Genomic DNA, 25,185 nt, shown 5'->3' with positions numbered 1-25,185 from the left:
CAATGCAGGCTGCTATTCTCCCATGGAGACGATCGTAGAGATGCTTGATGTAGTCCTGTGGAACGGCTTGCCATGCCATTTCCACCTGGCGCCTCAGTTGGACCAGCGTTCGTGCTGGACGTGCAGACCGCGTGAGACGATGCTTCATCCAGTCCCAAACATGCTCAATGGGGGACAGATCCGGAGATCTTGCTGGCCAGGGTAGTTGACTTACACCTTCTAGAGCACGTTGGGTGGCACGGGATACATGCGGACGTGCATTGTCCTGTTGGAACAGCAAGTTCCCTTGCTGGTCTAGGAATGGCAGAATGATGGGTTCGATGACGGTTTGGATGTACCGTGCACTATTCAGTGTCCCCTCGATGATCACCAGAGGTGTACGGCCAGTGTAGGAGATCGCTCCCCACACCATGATGCCGGGTGTTGGTCCTGTGGGCCTTGGTCGTATGCAGTCCTGATTGTGAAGCTCACCTGCACGGCGCCAAACACGCATACGACCATCATTGGCACCAAGGCAGAAGCGACTCTCATCGCTGAAGACGACACGTCTCCATTCTTCCCTCCATTCACGCCTGTCGCGATACCACTGGAGGCGGGCTGCACGATGTTGGGGCATGAGCGGAAGACGGCCTAATGGTGTGCGGGACCGTAGCCCAGCTTCATGGAGATGGTTGCGAATGGTCCTCGCTGATACCCCAGGAGCAACAGTGTCCCTAATTTGCTGGGAAGTGGCGTTGCGGTCCCCTACGGCACTGCGTAGGATCCTACGGTTTTGGCGTGCATCCGTGCATCGCTGTGGTCCGGTCCCAGGTCGATGGGCATGTGCACCTTCCGCCGACCACTGGCGACAACTTCGATGTACTGTGGACACCTCACGCCCCACGTGTTGAGCAATTCGGCGGTACATCCACCCGGCCTCCCGTATGCCCACTATACACCCTCGCTCAAAGTCCGTCAACTGCACATACGGTCCACGTCCACGCAATTCGGCGGTACGTCCACCCGGCCTCCTGTATGCCCACTATACACCCTCGCTCAAAGTCCGTCAACTGCACATACGGTCCACGTCCACGCTGTCGCGGCATGCTACCAGTGTTAAAGACTGCGATGGAGCTCCGTATGCCACGGCAAACTGGCTGACACTGACGGCGGCGGTGCACAAATGCTGCGCAGCTAGCGCCATTCGACGGCCAACACCGCGGTTCCTGGTGTGTCCGCTGTGCCGTGCATGTGATCATTGCTTGTACAGCCCTCTCGCAGTGTCCGCAGCAAGTATGGTGGGTCTGACACACCGGTGTCAATGTGTTCTTTTTTCCATTTCCAGGAAAATGAACTAAATGTTTTACAGTAATGAAAACCAGACTGATAGAAGCTTACATATAGGTGCCAAAACATTTGTGGGTAAAAAATATGAGAAATAAAAACTATATTTTTTTAGAAATAGAGTTTTTCAACAAACTAAATTAAATTCACAAACATGGAAAAATGTGAGGTTATGAACTTATGGAAGGTAATTGCATTATGATTTACCTCACAACCATCAATTTCATTCTTAAGTTCTGATTATACAAAAGACTATATATGGTTCTATTACTGTAAAGTACAATTTAATCAGACAGTAAGTAATTTACGACAAAAATTGTTACATTTTGTTGGGATGATTTGCTGAAATTTGTTACAGCTTTACCATTTTGCCTACTCCATACTTCAAATAATGCAGAAAGCGGTGTCACAATAAGATTATAAGATTGATACTGAATGGATAGGGAGTCCAAGAGGATTCCTTTGGTCTCACTAATTCACATCACACACATACCATACACAATCACAGACTCCTAAAGCAACTCCACATGCTCAGTATCTTAACTTCAGAAGTACAACCACCTCTCCCCAGTGACATCACTTTTTGTCAATGAGCACAAAATTCAGATATAATATACCAGTTAAAAGCATAACTTGTTTTCTCTGGTGTCTTACCTGCATATATATGGCTTCCTATGAGTCTGTTTTGCTCATCTTGAAAGTAATAGTTTTTATATTTTAGTGTGATCAATTATGTTTCAAATAATTTGATTTGCAAGGGTTTATTCACACTGTTATAAGTTATCAGGATTCTTATTAACAAAGTTTTTAAATAAAACAGTCCAGTATTATTATAATGTTGTGTATAAAATGATTTCATTACTTAGAAATATTTTTCTAATCTACCTTCTCATCAAGTACTGCACAAAATATTTCATCATTCATAAGCACTCTTTGCTCTTGTTTTTCTGCAATGATGAGCAGTCTGCCTAAATTGCTATGACATGCTAATGGCCTATTCTGTTTCTGCTAATTTACATATGTAATACTCATATGTAGTCATTCGACAATATGCTTGTGTTATAAGCTGGAAGATGACATCCGCACTTTAGTTAACATTTTTTGACATAGTTCTATATAAAACACATATTTGCATGTTTTTTACTGTTACATAACTGCTTTTGAAGAACAACTGCTTTCAGTTCAAAGATGAAATTGATCTGATACTAATACCCAAAGAACCAGCATGTACATTTTGTACACTATCCAGTCACATTTTAAGTGATCACTGGTCAAAAGCCTGAAAAACCACCTTTTGTAGCGAGGACTGCTGCAATACATGAAGAAAAAAAAATAGTCAGTGAGGTTCTGGAAGGTACTGACAGGGATGTGGAGCCATGCTGATTTCAGTGCTATGAATGGCTGCACTACGTTAATCAATTGAGGATCCATGGCACAAACAGCCTGATCAAGGTGGTCCCTCAGATTCTCAATTCAGTATAAATTTGGGGAGTTTGGTGGCCAGGAGAGTACGGTAAACTCATCTTAGTGCTCTTCCAGCCACACGCATACACTGTAAGTTGTATGAAATGTTGCACTATCCTACTTGTAGACACTATTATGCCGTGGAAAAATAACCTGTGTACAGAGGTGGATATGGTAACCAAGATTATGTCCATACTTGTGTTAAGCCATTGTGCCTTCCAGAATGATAAGATCACCCAGGGAATGCCACAAAAACACTTGCCACACCATAATGCTTGTTCCCCTGGACTGGATCCTTCTGATTATTGTTGCAAGATGCCTGTTTTCTGTCCAATTAAGCATAAAATCTGATATGTCTGTAAAGGCCATGTGCCATCACTCAGTAGACATCCAGTTGTGGTAATGGAATGCAAATTCCAGCCTTCATTGCTGATGAACATCAGTAAGCAGGGGTGCATGAACCAAATGCCTGCTGCAGAGGCTCATTCCCAGCAACGTTTGCTGAATGGCCATGGAGGAGACTCTATTGGTAGCTCCTAAGTTTATCTAGGTGTTCAGTTGTTCGAAGGTTGCACATCTGCTCACCCACATACATCTTCACAATCATTGTTCCGACATGTAATCTATGGTCTGTCGCACACCACAGTTGCTTTAGCACTGGTTTTGGATCGCCCCATTTTGCCATGCATAGTATATTTTAATCATAGTTGCATGCAAACTGTTTACATACTTAATTGTAGATGCACATAAATCACTCTGTTTCTACATTGCGACAATGACTGCATTGGTTTCTGGGTCCGTCCCCCTCCCCCCACCCTTCATGCTTTATGTATCCTCCACCGGTAGTGTTGCCATTAGCCTGTGACTGGTTACTGAAAGTTGATGTTGAACATAGGTGGTGGTCACATGAATGTTACGGACAATGTGAAACTTACTGATCCTGTTACATTTTGTTACATTGTAAATTCATGTTATATTCTATACTCATGATGAAAACTGTTGCACACCTGTAAATTCTCACCACTGCAGAAAGCTCCTCCATTTGCTGGCATAGGATTTGTACATGTTCTGAATCGCTGCTTATTTCCAAGGCCACATGTAGCAGAGCACTGACTCCAAGGACCCCATTCAGACCAGCCACCATCAACTGAAAATAAATGGAGCACTGCAATTATCTCAAATTAATTTCATTTCCATTCACAACACTCTTACATTTATTGACACAGTCAGCTCTATCTCTCACTCTCCCTCCCTCCCTAGTTCAGCTTACTTTCTTGTGTGTTCCATGGATTATTTTGTGACAACTTGTAGTGATGTGGAATGTGTCATTGGATTTACAAATGAGACACATTTCTCTTTAAAAACATGGCTACATATTGACCATTTACATAACTGGTTTTTACTGTAATTTCAATCAACAACAAAATTTGACAAATTTCACCAAACTACTGTCTATTCAGAAATTTTTCTGTGGGGTAGACAGACTTAAATTTTGTTTTTAAAACTTTCTTTGTGTGCCAGCACAAGGGAGATGGTGAATATTTTTATAGTTGAATAATTTGCTCCTATCTATGGAGGAATCAGTGTAAGTTGTGGACAATTGAGACCATTCTTTTCCTAGTGTTGTATTTACAAACACTACTATTATTTTCAAATTGTACCTGATTCTACATGAAAAAATTCAAAGAAGAGTAAATGTATTGTGAGGCTGTTGTTGGTATGCTGTATTTTTAACAGCTGCCTACATGAATGTTGAGGATGTCCACAAATGAAGAAATTAATAGCAAATGGGGGTGAAATGTTGCTTGTGGTTTTCTCATCTTTGACTGTCCCAACCTAATTATAAAATGCATAACACAGAAAATATGGCTGTTTTCAAATGAGCAGTCCACTGGTAGACTGGGCTATTAGTCCTGTTTTCAGTCTGTGATGATGATTTGTTATTTATTGGGGTCAGTGGTTACCAATGAGGTATCACCACTTTTACAGAAAAACAATGGAATGGCTTGACCAAATTTAGTACATCCTGCTGTCTCAAGAACCCTGTCTGTATCTCTATGGAGCAACATGATTTGAAAGAATTTTGTATAACACCATCTGTTAAAACAAATGACAAATAGTCACTGAAAAAGAGGTGAGTCACTAGAAATGATTTGAATGAAATAGAGTGTACTGCACAGGAAATTTAAACAAATGTCAGAACGGTGTAGCGATAAATTTTTCTAAGATTACCAACAAAGGTACTGTAAGTTATCAGACCATATTTATTTGAGCAATACGTATCACATTAAATCCATGTTATTAGAAACACGTCATGCTAGTAAGATATCTTGGACTAAGCAAAGTGGAACATCATGTTCAACTCATTTTGCTAGACACATAACACCACAGAAGTATGACATCTGGGAATTATAAGACTAAGTAAGGTGGCCCTTCACTGGTTCACATATGACCATCCTAATTAGATTTGCTGTGGTTTCAATAAACTGATTAAGGCAAATGCTGGATGATCCCTACAGGAAGGACACATTTGATTTCGTTCCCCAATTAAAGTTTGTGCTCCATCCCTAACGACTTCATTGTCAACTATGGTAAAACCTAATTTTTGAATTTTGTGAGTGGCTCCAGTGCATTCCAAGCAGGATAACTCATACTTAGACTTTAATAAAACAAGAAGATTTTGAAATAAAAATTATAATACTACTAAGGTTAGCTGTATATGACATGATAAGTACATATAATTGTGCCCTCTGCCACACACCGTTGGGTGGCTTGTGGAGTATAAATGTAGATGTAGATTTAGATGTAGATATGTCTTTGGCACAACAAGCATATATGTGGTTAAGTATCCAAGACACATTTCCTAATCAGAGGTGAGTAAAATTTATTTAAATGATTAATAATAAATACAGATAAAAATTATTATTCATTATTCATGAATGGCAAATAAGAAAATTTATTTGAACCATTATTCATTTACATGAATAAAAACATTTGTGAATAGAAGCATATATGAATAAAAGATAAATTTCAACTCTAAAAACATCAACTGTTCCAATATTTAGTCATTAATTTTAAAAAAAAGTGCTTTTCCATCTCCAGAGAAAACTTAAGAGATCCTTGATGCTAGTCTAGCTTCTGGCAGATAACTGTATTATGGATCCATTTAAGTTGCGCATCCTGAATCTGATTCAAAATTGAAAAATTAATATTCTTTATCACCACAACTTCATTTTCAGACTTTCCACCGAATTTCAATGTTATTTCTTTGCTTATTATATGGTTAAAATTTGTTGTATACATCCCTTGATCATATGCAGCAACATAGGTTGAATCATTTGTTTTTAACATTTTATAGACCAAGTCTGAACATAGCTTAGGTGACATTGCTGTCTTCAAAAGACCGCAACCAAGTATAGCTTAGGCCACTATTTTCTTGATGCACAAGACACCTATTGGTCAGAAACAGAACTCATTTCATGTGAGAAGATTGTACGGATGTCTCGCTACCTATCCCTTAACAGGTACTTCCTTCTGTTGTGAATTTCTAGAATTATTTTGAAAGAAACATTAACTAACATGACAGCTGCTGTCATGAACAATGGTGATCTGCCAATTGAATGGGAATCTTTAGCTTGATGGTTTCTTTACCACTGGCACTAGCTTTCACTTCTATCTTTCATTCCTTTTACACACATCTGTAACAGGATAAACAGAATACTACCCTGCACATGCTTTCATGGTAGCCACCCACATGACACAAATACTTGTTTAGTGTTTCATATCAGGCTGTAGGAAGGCAATAGGAAAACAACATTCCCTAAGATTTTGATCAGAACAAGAATGTGGACTTTACACACTGTCTCCAATGATGACTGACTGTGTGTGGAACCAACTTAGATTTTTAAAATGAAGTACTAATCATAATGTGTATCTTGTACAGTGATAGTACAGTGAAATGAGAGTGTGGAATTTATAATCATAAAAGATAAAAAGAAGAGGAATCCTACAAACAAACAAAGATTAAAATTCTGCAGATACTCAGTATATAATTCATAACTTTTAGTACAATCTGTCACACAGTCTATTGTCAGTCTGCATCCAGCAGTTTAGTGCTGGTATACAATAGATGCTAAACATAAACTGGGAACAAAGTATTGCAATTTTGCTTATTTCATTTATGATAGTTGAAAATGGATGGTTCTAAATGTGTGTCACAGAAACACTACATTTGCATGGGAGACTGACTGAGGGAGAAAAGATAAAGATTTTAAGTACCATGCTGTGAGCTGGGAAGGAACTATGTACTGAGTGTAACAACAATGAGCAAGTAGCAGCTGTATCTGATTTGGTGGAAGAGTGGTCTATAGTTTTTGGCACCATACTGGATGATTAAGCATCATAGATGTGCCATGAAGATGACTATGAGGACAATTTGTGCAATTAATTTTATTTCATCTAAGTAATATTGTGGATCTGCAGTGACTTGCATGGACCATCCAAGAAATCGTCCAATATATTGTTATGTAGTGTTGCCAGTGGACCAAGAAAGGTGTAAATTGTTGACCCCAGCATACTGCATGATGGCAACATACAGATTCCCACCAGGACTTCAACATCAGATCATCAAACGATGAAACTATAGAATGTGTAGATTACACAAAATTTCTTGGTATGCATGTTCACAGTCAGTTAAAGTGGGAAGAACATATTAAAATACTTAGTAACAGAATCACTACAGCATGCTATGCTCTTAGGATTCTGACTGCAGTGTGTGATACTACATGTGTCAGATCTGTATATTTTTCTTAGATCCACTCTGTTGTTACCTATGGAATAATATTTTGGGGAGTCAACAGTAAAAATATTCAAATTACAGAAAAGAGCAATTCATATAATAACCAAGTGTGCCAGTAGGGCTCACTGTCTTGAACATTTCCAGAAGTTGGAAATCCTAACTGTCCCCTGTGAATACATTTTTCAGAGTATTATGTATGTAAAAACAATACTGACTGCTATATGAAAAATTCTTTAGTACACAGCTATGAAAGTAGAAACCAATACAATCTGCATCTAGAGAGGAAAAATAAAGTTAAAACTCAGCAGAGCTTGTTGTACAATGGCGTTAAATTATATAATAAATTACCCCAAAAAATAAAAGTTATTGACACAATTGGACAGTTCAAAACAAAACTAAATTTTTTTTATTAAATAAAAGTTATTACGCAGTAACGGACTATCTGAATTAAAACATGTAATGTAATTAAAGTAGCCTGCATTGTAATACATGAGGAAATAATAATAATATGAAATCCAGAACTGTACACTACTACAAGAAAATTACAAATTTCATAAGGATATAAAACTATTTTAAGATACCTCAAAAATGTGTGTAAATACTAATGTTATGTGTATAATTGTATATGATTTTGCTGACTAAATCCACCCAATGTAAATTGTTACATGGATTAATAAAGAAATCAATCAATCACCAGTTGTATCAGTTAGAACCATCAGAAACTGCTAGCTAGAAGCTGGGCAACAAATAAGAGTCCCTCTCATTCATCACTGTGCAAGGCATCTCTGATACTATAGTAAAAGATGTAACTGGAAATATGAATCATTTAAAGTTCTGTTTAGCAAATTTACAATCTGTTATCAGTGATGGTTATTTGTGAGTGGGGAATAGATCAGAAGACCTTAAACTACTGTAATGTATCAGTCTGTGATGTATAGGACCAACTCTAAGCATCAGAACTTGGTCAGCCATTGCTTTCAATAAATTTACACATGTGGTGCTTGTTGAGGGCATACTGCACAATGCAGCATCTATCCAGGATATTATCCAGGCCATTAAGTTGACATTATCACCATGTTCCATCATCTTTTGGGTATGCATATAGGACAGTAATATTTCATCTTATGATATTTCAATGGTTAAATGTCCCATTATTTTCAAAGTGGATCAGTGATTGAATTAGACACACAGCCTATAATTGTGCCAAATGATTTTAATTCAGTCACTGACTCACCTTGAAGATCACTAGATGGTTAAATGAAAAAATATCTGAGGATGAAATATTGCTGTCCTGAATGCAAACCAAAAAGATGATGGAATATTTTATCCACCAGGAAAACTGCAAGAAACATATTACCATGTCAATGAGATATGTTGTTACAATCATATAGTGTCTGGAAACATTTTTCTGTGGGTAGACAATGAACCCTCCAACTCCTTCCACATTTACCACCTTAGCACCTTATCTATTCTGCATAACGTACAACATCCCTGGATCAGTAGTGACAATTGGTGGGAGTAAAATGGAGCAGCGTTTCCAAGCTGTCAACTGTCACCTCTATGATCATTCCTATGCATGACTGTAGTACTAAATTTCAGGTGAAATTTTTGTCCAAGACAGTCTCTTTTGTGTGTACAACATTGTAATTATGATATAAGAGTACTTACAGTACAAAACATGAATAAAACATCATTTGTGAGGGACCACTGCTTCAGAGTGTCCACTTTTCATTTTTCACTAGTGTGTATTGTAACAGCTGCAGTATTTTAGAATCATTTATTATCCATGTACCCAAATATACTGTCAATAAACAGTATTATCATCACATCTTGGATGTGACATCTACAGCACATAGTTGATGACATATGTTACATGATGTACACTAGCAAATTATGTATTTAAAGGAAAAAGGTAACCACTCTGCAAGAATTTTGCTCAGTGCTATTGTAGGTAAAGTAATCAATTTACTCAATGGCAAAAAAGACTTTGTGAAAACAGTAATAATTTCTGAACTGAGAAGGTTTGCAAACTGTTCACATAGCTCTGCAGAAGAAGAGTATTGTGAATGGATTAATAACAGCATTGCAAGTAACTATTATGACAAATATGGAGCTACTTATGGCATTGGTGTACGACATGAAAACTGATTGTTGATGTGTATGAATGCCAACTGATGTTCTGCAGTGAGAGAACTCATCACTGAAGTGCCTAAGATCCAGCCTCACTGGTGACTACTTAACAGTACAATAAATGTGCTGCAAATAGGGCTCAATAGGAAATGGTTTGTGTTTACACCAATGCTAATGATGTGGAGACTTTAATTTGTGCAACATTACTCAACTTGGCTGCTAGTAATTGATGATGGAAAGCAGCAATAGACAGACAGATGTCAGTGTGTGCAGAGAAAACTTTGAAAAACCAACATCTTTCAACCAGTGTGGAATGTAACCAAAGAAAGTGCAAGTATTATTATGGTCCAACAAAAGCATGCAAAACACTCCTGGATAATTTGGTAATGAATTAATACTTGAGACATCAGATTTGAATGTATAGGAACATTATTTCCTTGTGGAGAATGATGTCTTTCATCAATAAAATGCACTTGACTGCACAGGAAAGAGTGTTCAAACATGACTAGAAAAAACTGCTTAAGACTTCATAGGACTTCTTTGGCATTTAACTTCCCAAGTTATTAACACAACTGAACATCTATGGGACCTTCTAAATAATCTATGTTTACTGTATGACTTCACTTCACATTCTTGAATAGCTATGGGAAAAAAATCAACAAAATTGGTCTGCATAAGCACTGAAACCTATCAGATTCACTTCCAGCTCATCTATATTCTGTGCACCTATGTCCTACTGGTGCATATGCTCTTCTTAAGGACAATGTAGGTGCCTTCTCTTTCAGGAGAAAATGATAAGAACATTGAACTGGATTTTGCAACTACATGGGTTCTCAAGTGTAAATTATACTGTACAGTGCCAATAAATAAGAGGAATAGAGATAAGAAACTTCTCTCAATTTGCTAAAGTTATAAGAGAGTGTATTAGGAATGAATTACAGAGTTTACTCCTAATCAACTACAGACTTTACTCCTGTGCAGCCTATTGAGGCAACAAATACAATAAAACATGATCTAGTTTTCATTTGAGAGCTACTTTGTCAGAAAATAGACTGATGAAAACAGCACTGCCTAATAGACTAATAAATGTGATAAGAAGACTTTACTCGGGAAAAGTTTGGGTTCAGATGCAGGCACTTTTTCAAGCTGTGTGCCAGGTAGTTTGAAAGGCACTTAACCCTAAGACGCCTAAGGGAAGGGGGGTTCGTCCCCTACTTTTGCCCAAGTAACTTTCATACTACATATTCCCTTTGAGATATTGTTTGTTGGCTATTTTATTAAACATTAGTGTCAATTTACTTTATATAAAATTCCTGCTTTGGAAGAAAAAAATAAATAAACTCATTATGGGTCCAACAACCCCCCCCCTCCCCGCCCCTCCCCTTAGGCTTCCATGCTACACAAAATTTCCCTTAGTAGGATTTCGTATTTCTCATCTCTACAACAATACAAGTTAGTTTCTTGTTGGTTGGTATTCTTGATATTCACAACAATTGGTCTACTTTCAGAGGAACTGGTTGTTGATATCAGTCAGCTGTTATTTATCTTGTAATCTTGCAGTGAGTTAGTGCAGTTCCCTACTGTTCATGCCCAGACATAGAAATGACTAAAAGAATACGTGACTCGACTTTAAAAAGAGTTCTGAATGAAATTTTAGATGAAGATTCTGACTTGGGAAGTGAAAGTGAATATGAGGATGGTGTTATGGAGTATGATAAAGGTCGGAAAAGTGATGTGGATGTTATAGAAGATAAAGATAGCGCAGCTTCAGGCAGTGACCATCAGGATGTTATTGTGGCCAAGTCTGGAAGTAGGTACATAACCACACAACCTAGAATTCCTCGGAGGTCTTCTGCTAATATAGTAAGAGAGCAGGCAGGAGTAACTCCAGCTGGTGTTTGCCATTCACCTGGAGAAGCGTTGAAGTTACTTCTTATGCTTGATATCATGGATGTTGTAGTAAAACATTCAAATGAGAGGCATTTAGGCGAAATGTTACTTTGACTAATGAGAAAGAATTGTATGCCTTTATAGGAATCCTAATACTTATGGGGGCAAATAAGGACAATTCTGTCAGTGTACACGATCTTTGGTCAGACCTAATGGGTCGGCCAGTTGGCAAGGGTATTATGGCAAGAGGACATTTCAAGGAACTTATAGCAATCATAAGGTTTGATGACAAAAGTACCCACCAGCTAAGAAGGGAAGCAGACAAGTTCACAGCAATCCGTGATGTTTTCAACAAAGTGAATGATAGGTTTCCACTACTGTATAAACCAGGGGTCCGCCTCACCATTGATGAGATGCTCAGCTTGTTTAGAGGGCACTGCCCCTTCAAAATATTTATGAAGGATAAACTGGGCAAGTATGGCATCCTTATACACACGATGTCTGATGCAGTTGACAGATACATCTTGAATATGGAACCCTATGCAGGTACTGTTCAGAATTTGTCGAAAGAAGAACGGGGTTCAGCAGCTGTTGTCAAACGTCTGGTAGCACCTGTGAAAAATACTGGTTGAAATATTACTACAGACCGATACTACACATCGGTGGATTTGGCACATGAGTTATACCAAGACTACAAAGTTACTACAGTAGGAACTCTCCAGTCAAATAGGAAGCATATTCCAGACATAATGAAGAACACATCATCGAGAGCTATAATCATCAACGTTCTTGTTCACAGACCCATCAACAGGTAGGCCTCCAGTAACTTTGGTGTCCTACATAGCAAAAATGAAACCAAGTAAAAACTTACTGATGTTGTCAACAATGCACCAAGATAAAGGCACTGTTGGAGGAGAGAAGAATAAAACTGAGAAAAATGCATATTATAATTCCACTAAAGGTGGAATTAATACCATTTATCAAATGGCGTGTATGTACACCTGTAAGAGGGGAACAAAAATGTGGCCTCTATCTGTATCTTACTCTCTCATTGAAATTTGTGCTATCAGTGCAATCACCATATTCATCCAGCAACATTCAAGATGAAATGAAAAGAAACACAACAAATGGAAACTTTATCTTCTGCAAGCTGGGATGGAACTAATGAAATTGCAGGTAGAAGAAAGAAGTGCCAGTGCAAGAGGGTTATCTAACCAAATTGTTCAAGCAATGGACACTATTCTACAAAATAAAATCAAAGAAGTGACAACAGAAGCACGTCAGCCTCCTACAGGGAAAGGTCAGTGCCATATTTGTGTAAGAGAAGCTAAAACAAAGAAGCCAAAGTACAACAATCTAAGTAATCCAAAACAGTATCGTGAACAGTGTCAAACATGTGTGTAACACACATTCAGAAAAAATTGTGAAGTGTGTCTCTTGCCTTGAAGATGAGGACTCAGAGTAGTCTATTGTATATGAACACATCTGTATTTTGTATTGTAATATGTCAGTTTTTTATTCACTCAATACAATATTTAGAACAATTAACAACATTTATAAACTGATGCATTAGTTAAAATACGTAAACCATTTTGATAGTTGTAATTTTTCATCAGTAAACTTATTTAATACCTGTGGGCTTGTCGAACACCCCCCCCCCCCCCTCCCCCTTAGGCAACCAAGTTAGAAAAAACCGCTTGGGCATCCTAGGGTTAAGAGTAATTTTGCCCAATTAGTAACAAATACGTCACTATTGTATAGAATATGTGACTAAAGAGAGCTTGAATGCATGCATTCTGCAGTGTCAAATGCCTACAGAGAGAATGTGTTAGAGGTGTGAAACATAATAATGTATTTTGTTCTTCATCAGTGAAACTATGCTAAAGTGACACAACATAAATGAGGCTACATGCATTACTAATCAGTGATTTGTTGTGGTGTGTCAGAGCATGACTATTTTTGTGTCCATATAGTGCAAACACTTTAATCATCTCCAAAACAGTGAAAATAAGGTTTATTCAACTATGAACATATTCTTGAACACCACAAGGAAAAGTAATGTATGAATTGAGGCACCAAATAAATGACACTGATGCAGCAGTTAGTGCAGTTGCCACATATGTTCATCTGCAAGGTAAGAACCACCTGGATGTGCAGTTGCCACATATGTTCAATTAATTATGTTCATCTGCAAGGTGAGAACCATCTGAATGATCACATATCTGCATTCATTCATTCCACTGCTCTTAATACTTCTGCAAGTCATTTATCATGAAGCTGTGCAGGAGTTCCATTTTTTGCTTTTCGGCAGAGCAAAAGGACACATCTGTAATGAACTACTCATTCACAGTTACAGATCTGGTCAGTTTTAGTTAAACATGTCACTGAGTAAGGATACAGTTGAAGAATAACAAAGCACTAACATTCCATGACAAATAGTTCCTTCATGTACATCTATACACATTCTCTGCAAGCCATCAAGTGGTTCAAATCGCTCTGACCACTAGGGGACTTAACTTCATTAGGTCATCAGTCCCCTAGAACTTAGAACTACTTAAACTTTACTAACTTAAGGACATCACAAACATCCATGCCCAAGGCAGGATTCGAACCTGCAACCGTAGCAGTCGCGTGGTTCCAGACTGTAATGCCTCGGATGGCTCGGCCACTCCAGCTGTCCTGCAAGCCATCATATGCTGCATGATGGAAAGTACTTTGTGGCACTGCAAGTCATTCCATTTCCTCTTATACTCACAAATGGGGTGAGGGAAATACAACTGTCTATAAGTCTACATGCATCCACACAAACCCTGATCTTATTTTGTCTTTGTGGCCTTTATGTGATGTGTATGTTGGTGGCAGTAGGATCATTCTCTAGTCTTTTGCTGCTGTTGACTCTCTAAACTTTCTCAATAGCATTTCAGAGGAAGAACATCTTATTCTCTGCTGGAATTCCAGTTTGTTCCATGAGAATTCCCCTAACACTTGTGTTTTGACTGAACCTACTGGTAACATATCTAGTAGCTCACCCCTGAATTGATTCAATGTCTTCTTTTAATCTAACTTGGTGGGGATCCCAAACACTCAAGCAGTACTCAAGAACTGGTCCTAGAAGTGTTCTTTAGGTAGTCTTTTATATAGGCGGGGTATACTTTCCTGCAGTTCTTGCAATAAACTTCCGTCAGGCATTTGCCTTCCCTACAACTGACCTTCCCCTCATAATGTGAATAATCTCATTTCTTTTGTATCAAGATAACATGTAAAAGTGTACAGTGTATAACATCATGATACATATATGGAATTCATTACACTGCAGAGTGTATTAATGTGCCATGAGAGACTGACTCATTTGTATACTGAAAAAATTGGTCTAATAGTAAAACTGTGTGTTAGGCAAAATGTTTTTTCCATGTGTTCAGGCACATAATACAGCTGTTAGTGACTGAGAAGAAAATGGACCACTTGGATAAGCCTTAGGTGCATTAGTCTAGAGTTGGAAATTGTGAGAAGATCAGAATTACAGAATTTCTAGTGCAGTATTCAGGAAGTTAGGATTAAAGCTCCAGCAAATTTGGAACAATGCATATGGTTTTTTCAGTCACACTGTAAATTTTATTAGTCAAATGACACAGCTCTTAACATTTCCATGAGCTGCAGCTTGATAAACTTTTAATTAAGAATACTGAAAAGTTGAAGGGTCTAGCCGTCTATGTATTTTGATTTATTGACTCATTGTGATGATGGTGTGCTCCAGCAGTAACAAGGGGTTAAGCATGCAATTCATAAGGTCAATACTAATTATCACTCTTTCCCTTTCTCACATTAGCACCCTGACTAATATTTACAAAAGATCAGTCACGTATAAAATATAACAGACATTCTGTACATGCTGTGCTATTCATGGTGGCACCAGGAGCCTGGATATGATTTTTGTGTATGTGTACATGATCCTACCCTGGTGTAGAAGGCACTCCATTTTAGGCTTGTCATAATTTGTTCCTGAAATGAAATTACATACACTATTCACCTCTCAGGATCTGTGAAGTGAGATGTTCCAGTTTCAAAACAAGCTCCATTCTCTTTTTGTTCCTTCAGTGCTATTGATGTTAGTCCAATCATGGTTTACTTCATTCACTGCTTGCAAACAAATGTTCTACAAGAATTTCTCTCTATCTGGATGCATCAGATGCTTCTGTTCTATGCCTTTCTTAATTCCTACTTCCAGGATATCCATTCATACATCTCCGTTTCCTCCATAAGTTCAGAGATGGCTCTAATATTTTGGTAAATCAGTCTTTTAAATTACTCTGCCCTTTAGCATACCAATTTCAATGGATTTGCTGTTCCTAATAATAGGTGCTTGTGCTTGAAATCCACATTTGTCACACTCAGAGATCTTGTTATATGCAGGATATGTACAGCAATCAATGAGTCTCTCACTTCTCTTAGAGGAATTTGATGAATGTTGTTCATATGCACTAATATATGACATGCCCTGCTCTTTTCAGATGCAGAAATTTCTGGCTCCTGTAAGTGAGGTCATCTTCAGAAGTATTTATACTGTCTGATACACAAAGAGAAGCACCCAGAAGGGTAGGAGGAAACAAAATGAAAATTCATGTGTTGAAAGATTATGTGATGTTATTTCATTGATACAAAACTGAGTAAAATTTACAAAGAGCTTGACAGTATGAGTCCACTTACCAGTCTAGCATTGCACCCCCTCTGGCTTGGATGCATGCACTGATTTAGGATGTTATAAAGCTGTTGTGTTCTCTTCGGAGGCAAACTGGCCCAAAACTATTATACTGGTCCTTGATATCCTGGGTAATGGCACTGGGATGGAGTTGATATCTGAGCTGGTCCCATATGTTTTCTATTGGGGAAAGATCTGGGAATCTTGCTGGCCATGGTAGTACCTGAACATCATGCACACAGTTCACAGAGATACATGCCATGTGTGGAAGAGCACCGTTTTGTTGAAAAATGGTGCCACAACACTGTCACATTCAGACATAGGATGACTGTGATGTACCGTTATACTGTCAAAGTTTCCTCAGTGACTACAAGCTCTGGCCTAAAGTCATATCCATACTATGATACCCACACTATGATGCCAGGATTAAAACCACTGTGCCTTCCCAAAATAATGGAAGAAAGGGACTTCCCCCCATGTTACCATCATAATCACCAACCATGGTCATTTGGTGTAGTGAAGAATTATGATTCATCACTGAACACAGTGCAATACCACTCATCAGCAGTCCATGTTTTCCAAACATGGCACCACTCCAAATGCAGCTGTTTGTTTTGTAATGTTAATGGTGCAGGGAGCCCATTACCCATTCCCAGATAGCAGGCACATATGTGAAGAGGTTATAGTATGCATGGTGCACAATACAGTGCTCCTACATTGTGGTAATCATACATAGTCTACCAGAAGCTTGATGACAAGTATGACTGCCCTCATGTTCCCATGCAATGCAACATAGGGCTACTGGCACATTAGAATGCCCCATAAATTTTGATACTGCATGGTTTCACTAGCCAGACAAATGGAGACCAACAATATTTTTTCAAACTGTCAGGTGCTGATAATGCTCTCTAAGATGCATACACAGCATATCTGTGTCCTTCACAGTGATCACTCAACAATCGACACTGTTCACACCCTTGATATATCCTACCAGACCTCATAATAACATTGAACACAAACAACACTAATGCTCTGTGGTGAATGTTCTATCTGCCACAGAAAATTGCAACTCTAATGATTCACACATGCATCAGTGATGTGTAAGCATGTGAGTTGTTATATTGACTTTTGACCAAGTCTTCCTGGTGCTTCACTTTTTTTGTCAGGCAGTGTACAAGGTTAAAACTCTTAAAAAGTGACAATTCATGCAGTGAAACAAGTATGATGCCATCAGAAATGTGCTAATATTTTCACAAATTCACCTACTGAGATATAAAATTATGATCAGCATCATCATCTTGAACAGTTTCCAGCTTCTGGCTGGGTCTGTATGGAACAAAAGCCTCTCCAAAATCTCCTGTCTTGCCACCATCTCTCCATCTTCACCTTGGTTTTGTCTTCTCCTTTCTTCTGGACACATTTCTGTACTCTTTTCAGCCATCTGTCTCTCGGTCTTCCTCTTGGTCACTTTCCTTCCAGTTTCATCTCATGTATCCTCCTGGGTATCCTCTTCTCCTTCATTCTCTTAACATGTCCATACCATCTCAGCCTTGATTTCTCTATCTCCTCCTGTAATGGTTCCACCTTCATTAACTCTCTGATCTGCTCATTTCTTAACCTGTCTATCTTTGAGACTCCAATACTGTTTTTCAAGAATTTCATATCATTAGCTTGTACTTTGCTTTTCTCTCTTCCTTTCATAACTCAGGTTTCTGATGCATGTGTCAGGATTGGGACATAGTATGAATGGTATATAACGTTTTTACTGATATGGGGTACATCCTTGCTCCCTATTAAGCTTCTGACACTCTTCCAAAATGCTTCTGCTTTCCTCCCCTGCTTGTTTATTTCTCTGTCATTTTTTCCATCTTCTTGTTTCAGGCTTCTTAGGTACTTCAAACTCTCCACTCTCCTCAATCGTTCCTCACTAATTGTTATTCCAGTTGTTCCTCTCTCCTTCTTTGTTGTTGTGATAATCATCTCACTCTTACTTATACTATATTTCATCCCATATTTTTGTACTGTTCATTCCCATATGTCCAACTGCTCTTGTACTTCCTCCTCCTTACTCCCCCAAATCATCAGATCATCTGCAAACATCATAGCTTTCATCTTCCTTTCACCAATTACTTGTGCTACTGTATTCATTATATCATCCATCATTACAATGAAAAGTAATGGTGAAACTGCACTTCCCTGCCTCAAGCCATTCTTCTGTTCAATCCAGGCTGATCTCTCTCCTCCCACTTTCACACAGCTCACACTTCCATGGTACATTTCCCTTATCCTCCAAATAATCTGTTTTGCTTCTCCTCTGTTCTCCAAGGCTTTCCACACTTTGCTTCTACATACACTACAATATGCTTTCTCAATCTCCAGGAAGGCCATTAGTAGATCTATTCCATATTCATAGTGCTGTTCCTGCAGTTGTCTTACAGCAAAAATTAGATCCACTGTGGACCATCCTGTTGTGAAGCCATGTTGCTCTTCTCTCATTCTTCCTTCTAATTTTGCCAGCCCCCCACAAACCATGGATCTTGCCATTGGTGGAGAGGCTTGTGTGCCTCAACGATATAGATAGCTGTACCGTAGGTGCAACCGATATGGAGGGGTATCTCCATCAGTAAACACTTCTGGGCTAAATTGCCGTGGTCGATCTGTAGAACTTCTTCTCCCTGGCATTTCATTCTCAACTACAGATAACATCTTCAGAGGTGAGCCAACGACTGGCTGCTAGGAGCTGTGATTGCCGCTTATATGGAGATCGTAGAGGGTGCCACCGCACGTCACGTGGCAGCGATGTGTAGCTATCTCTGGCTATCATCTGTTCTCTCAATTGTCACATGATTGATGCAATGTGGACCGCCATATTTTGTCCAATTTTAATCCTTCTTCTTTATGATTAAAATTGTCTTGATGTTTGTGGATTTCAATTGTCTCTCTATACATATGTGTATAATAATGCGATGTCCTCGCTAGCATGCTTGTCTCACCGAATTTTATTTCGTGATCTCCATCCTTAAAAATATGTTCCGCTACTGCCGATTTGTCTATGTGTCCCAAGTGACAGTTTGTTTTGTGCTCTGTCAAACATGTATTGATGCTTCTTTTTGTAGTTCCTATCTAAACCCTGCCACAACTACATGAATTTTATATACCCCTGGGGTGGCTAGGCGGTGACGACCATCTTTTGTTGATCTTAGGCATTCACTAATTTTCTTAGTAGGTCTGAAAATAGTCTCCACCTGAAACTTGGCTAGTACTTTCCCAATGCGATCCGTGATGTTATGGATGAAGGGAAGAAATACTTTTCCAGCTAATGGTTGTTGCTGTCTCCTATTTTTAGGCATTTTTTTACTTGGGTGAAGTGCTTGGTTAATCTCGTTTTTTGTACAACCATTTTTCACAAAAGCCATTTGTAAATGATTTAGTTCTTCTTGTAAGTAGCCTGGTTCACAAATATTATTGGCCCTATCCACTAGTGTTTTTATGACCCCCCTCTTTTGCCTAGGGTGGTGGTTTGAGTTCTTATGGAGGTAGCAATCAGTATGTGTACCTTTCCTGTAGACCTTGTGGTATAAGGTCCCATCTGCCCGTTTGATAACTGATACATCCAAAAAGTTAAGTTGTCCATTATTCTCTTTTTCCATGGTAAATTTGATCTTTGGGTTGATGCTATTTAAGTGCACCAGGAAATCATTCAAGTCCTCTTCCTCATGATTCCATATTACAAAGGTATCATCCACAAATCGATACCACTTCGAGGGGCTTTTTGTGGCCGACTGCAGTGCTTGATGTTCAAAATATTCCATGAGTAAATTCGCAATTGCGGGGCTTAGGGGGCTTCCCATGGCTACCCCATCAATCTGTTCATAAAATTTATCATTGCACTGAAAATAGTTTGAGGATAGACAGTGTTGGAACAAGGCCACTATATCAGCAAGGAACATATCGGCTATATGAGAGAGAGCTTCATCAACTGGAACCATAGTGAACAAAGACACTATATCAAAACTGACAAGGATGTCATTCGGGCCAACAGCAATTTCCCTCAGTTTCTCAATGAAGTGTAGAGATTTCTTAATATGACTCTCAGTTTTGCCTATGTAAGGTTGAAACAAGGAGGCAAGGTGTCTGGCTAGTTCTTGGGTAGGAGCTCCAATTGCGCTGACTATCAGTCTCAAAGGAACATCAGGCTTATGTATCTTTGGTAATCCATATAATCTCGGAGGATTAGCCTCCATCTTACAAAGACACTTTTTAACTTCTGTAGGAATGGAAGACTGTTTTATCAGATGATTGGTGGTATTCAGCACATTCGTTGTGGGATCCTTTTTCAACTTCTTGTATGTGCTGGGTTCAAGGAGATCACTGATCTTCTTGTGATAATCCTCAGTATTCATTAAAACAGTAACATTTCCCTTGTCAGCGGCAACTATAATAACATTCTTGTCTGCATTGATCTCCCACAATGTCTTCCTTTCCCCTTGAGACAGATTGCTGCTGGGTGGCTTAGCTTTACGTAATATACTGGAGGTTTCCATCCTAATTGCATCAGCAGAATATGATGGTAACTGACGAATTCCTGCTTCTATATTAGCAATAATGTCCTCCATAGGAACCTTGGATGGAGTGATTGCAAAATTCCCTCCTTTATACAGAACAGAAAGTTCTTCCTTAGACAATTCTTTTTCCGATAAATTAATAACCGTTTGGGAATTGTTCGGAATCGGTGTTTCCTGTCGACACTCTTGTAGACGATCAAACTTCTCCTTCTGCCTATTGGAAGACACTTCTGCACTAATCTCCATAGATCTAAATGTTAAACTGTCCACTTTGTTCCAATGACAAAACTGCATAGTAGTGCTAATAAGTAAACGAAGATTTAGCAGTTGACTATCACATACTGCCAGTCCTCGTCGTGTCTGATGTATCCACTCATATAGTAATGCCAGTTCCATACGAGAATAAATACGGTTAGCTTGTGCCAAATGAAACATTCTTCTCACTTTTAAAAACTTGTGAACTATACCGGTATCATGCCAGCATAGTAGAAAAGTGAGTGAGCAAAGTTATTGACCTTTCTTCTTGCATAGGTTCTCCAGTCGTCGTACCCTAGCTGACATTTTCTCCCCGTAGAGGCGTTGAATCATCCCATGTAGGCTTCCACTGCCGGCGTCTTCATCAGTACACACTTCCAGGCTAAATTGCTGTGGTCGATCTGTAGAACTTCTTCTCCCTGACGTTTCATTCTCAACTGCGGAGAACATCTTCCGAGGTGAGTCGACGACTGGCTGCTAGGAGCTGGGGCCGCCGCTTATATGGAGATCATAGACGGCGCCACCGAATGTCACGTGGCATCAATGAGTAGCTATCTCTGGCTATCATCTGTTCTCTCGATTGCAGGCAATAGATTGTCACGTGATTGATGCAACATCGACTGCCATATTTTGTCCAATTTTAATCCTTCTTCTTCACGATTAAAATTGTATTGATGTTTGTGGATTTCAATTGCCTCTCTATACATTCGTGTATAATAATGCAATGTCCTCGCTAGTACACTTGTCTCACCAAATTTTATTTCGTGATCTCCATCCTTAAAAACATGTTCCGCTACTGCCGATTTGTCGATATGTCCCAAGTGACAGTTTCTTTTGTGCTCCGTCAAACGTGTGTTGATGCTTCTTTTTGTAGTTCCTATGTAAAGGAGGGGGATCTGTTGAGAGACCAGACAAACATGTGATTCCTGAAGAGGGGCAGCAGCCTTTTCAGTAGTTGCAGTGGCAACAGTCTGGACGATTGACTGATCTGACCTTGTAACACTAACCAAAACAGCCTTGCTGTGCTGGTACTGCGAACAGCTGAAAGCAAGTGGAAACCACAGCCATAATTTTTCCCGAGGGCATGCAGCTTTGCAAAATGGTTAAATGATGAAGGCGTCCTCTTGGGTAAAATATTCCTGAGGTAAAATAGTCCTCCATTCAGATCTCGGGGCAGGGACTACTCAGGAGGATGTTGTTATTGGGAGAAATAAAACTGGTGTTCTACAGGTCTGAGTGTGAAATGTCAGATCCCTTAATAGGGTAGGTAGGTTAGAAAATATAAAAAGGAAAAATGGATAGGTTAATGTTAGATATAGTGGGAATTAGTGACGTTCGGTGGCAGGAGGAACAAGACTTCTGGTCAGGTGAATACAGGGTTATAAATACACAATCAAATAGGGGTAATGCAGGAGTAGGGTTAATAATGAATAAAAAATAGGAATGCGAGTAAGCTACTACAAACAGCATAGTGAGCGCATTATTGTGGCCAAGATAGATACGAAGCCTACACCAATTACAGTAGTACAAGTTTATATGCCGACTAGCTCCGCAAATGATGAAGAGATTGATGACATGTATGATGAGACAAAAGAAATTATTCAGATATTAAAGGGAGATGAAAATTTATGAGTCATGGGTGACTGTAATTTGATAGTAGGAAAAGGAAGAGAAGGAAATGTAATAGGTGAATATGGAATGGGAATAAGGAATGAAAGAGGGAGCCACCTGGTAGAATTTTGCACAGAGCATAACTTAATCATAGCTAACACTTGGTTCAAGAATCATGAAAGAAGGTTGTATACATGGAAGAAGCCTAGCGATTCAGATAAATTATATAATGATAAGACAGAGATTTTGGAACCAAGTTTTAAATTGTAAGACATTTCCAGGGGCAGGTGTGGACTCTGACCACAATTTATTGGTTATGAACTGTAGATTAAAACTAATGAAACTGCAAAAAGGTGGGAATTTAAGGAGATTGGACCTGGATAAAATGACAGAACCAGAGGTTGTAGAGAGTTTCAGGGAGAGCATAAGGGAACGATTGACAGGGGAAAGAAATACAGTAGAAGAAGAATGGGTAGCTTTGAGAGATGAAATAGTGAAGGCAGCAGATGTTCAAGTAGGTAAAAAGACGAGGGCTAATAGAAATCCTTGGGTAACAGAAGAGGTACTGAATTTAATTGATGAAAGGAGAAAATATAAAAACGAAGTAAATGAGGCAGGCAAAAAGGAATACAAACGTCTCAAAAATTAGATCGACAGGAAGTGCAAAATGGGTAAGCAAGGATTGCTAGAGGACAAATGTAAGGATGTAGAGGCATGTATCACTAGGGTTAAGAGAGATACAGCTTACAGGAAAATTAAAGAGACCTTTGGAGAAAAGAGAACCACTTGCATGAATATCAAGAGCTCAGATGGAAACCCAGTTCTAAGCAAAGAAGGGAAAGCAGAAAGGTGGGAGGAGTTATTGAGGGTCTATACAAGGGCGATGTTCTTGAGGACAATATTATAGAAATGGAAGAGGAGGTAGGTGAAGATGAAATGGGAGATATTATACTGCATGAAGAGTTTGACAGAACACTTAAAGATCTAAGTTGAAACAAGGCCCCAGGAGTAGACAACATTCCATTAGAACCACTGACAGCCTTGGGAGAGCCAGCCCTGAGAAAACTCTACCATCTGTCGACCAAGATGTATGAGACAGGCAAAATACCCTCAGACTTCAAGAAGAATATAATAATTCCAATCCCAAAGAAATCAGGGGTTGACAGATGTGAAAATTACTGAACTATTAGTTTAATAAGCCACGACTGCAAAACACTAACACAAATTCTTTACAGATGAATGGAAAAACTGTTAGAAGCTGATCTCAGGGAAGATCAGTTTGGATTCCGTAGAAACGTTGGAACACGTGAGGCAATACTGACCCTATGGCTTATCTTAGAAAATAGATTAAGGAAAGGAAAATCTTCATTTCTAGCATTTGTAGACTTAGAGAAAGCTTTTGACAATGTTGATTGGAATACTCTCTTTCAAATTCTGAAGGTGGCAGGGATAAAATACAGGGACGAAAAGGCTATATACAATTTGTACAGAAACCAGATGGCAGTTATAAGAGTTGAAGGGCATGAAAGGGAAGCAGTGGTTGGGAAGGGAGTGGGACAGGTTTGTAACCTATCTCCAATGTTATACAATCTCTATATTGAGCAAGCAGTAAAGGAAACAAATGAAAAATTCGAAGTAGGAATTAAAATTCATGGAGAAAGAATTAAAACTTTGAGGTTCACCGATGACATTGTAATTCTGTCAGAGACAGCAAAGGACCTAGAAGAGCAGTTGAACGGAATGGACAGTGTCTTGAAAGGAGGATATAAGATGAACATCAACAAAAGCAAAACAACGATAATGGAATGTAGTCGAATTAAATCAGGTAATGCTCAGGGTATTAAATTAGGAAATGAGTCGCTTAAAATAGTAAAAGTGGGTACAATCAGAGGTCCACAGGCAATTGTGAAAATTTTATCATGAAGGTACTGACCATCTTGTCTTGCAATGGGATAACATATTAACAGTTATGACAATTACTTCTGAAATAATAAACAGTTTAATTACTTTTTCTGTCTGTTGTCTTTTCATTTGACTGCCTTTTATTCATAACTTCACCTAAGACTTTTTGTTAAGATTTTCAAAGATTGTCAATGCCACTTAAGTGGTACAAGCAGTTTGTAGAGGGCTGAAATGCCAGCCCTAAACCACATACATCCCACCAAACTTGAAATTCTAAACCAAGCTGGCCACTACTTCTTTCCCTAGCTTGTTTACCTGAAGTGTGTCCACACACTCTCATAACTGAACCGGAATTACTCAGTGGGTGGTGTTCACAAATTATGCACACTGATACCACTTCTCAGATTAAGCTAAACAAGTAAAAATTATAAATGCTTAACATCTGGAAAGCACATTGTACAGCACAGCTATTGCAAGGCAACCTGGGAAAAGATTATGAACATCTGTATGTAAGTTTCTGAAGTTACTGTTGATGATTTTGTATTTTCTTG

The 25,185-nt window shown here is 38.9% G+C and overlaps 1 protein-coding gene across 1 annotated transcript in view; it reads right to left on the bottom strand.

Annotated features, from left to right (window-relative positions):
• Nucleotides 1–25,185, bottom strand: part of LOC126298209 (hemicentin-1-like) — a 748,827-nt gene that overhangs the window by 136,765 nt on the left and 586,877 nt on the right. Inside the window, exon 44 of the mRNA XM_049989513.1 lies at nt 3,795–3,934. Coding sequence (XP_049845470.1) covers nt 3,795–3,934 — 140 coding nt within the window. The remainder of the gene's footprint in view (nt 1–3,794; nt 3,935–25,185) is intronic.

The sequence above is a fragment of the Schistocerca gregaria genome, chromosome X (assembly GCF_023897955.1).
Source record: "Schistocerca gregaria isolate iqSchGreg1 chromosome X, iqSchGreg1.2, whole genome shotgun sequence".
NCBI lineage: Eukaryota > Metazoa > Arthropoda > Insecta > Orthoptera > Acrididae > Schistocerca > Schistocerca gregaria.
The sequence above is the reverse complement of the archived record's forward strand: the minus strand, read 5'-3'. Positions and strand labels throughout refer to the sequence as shown.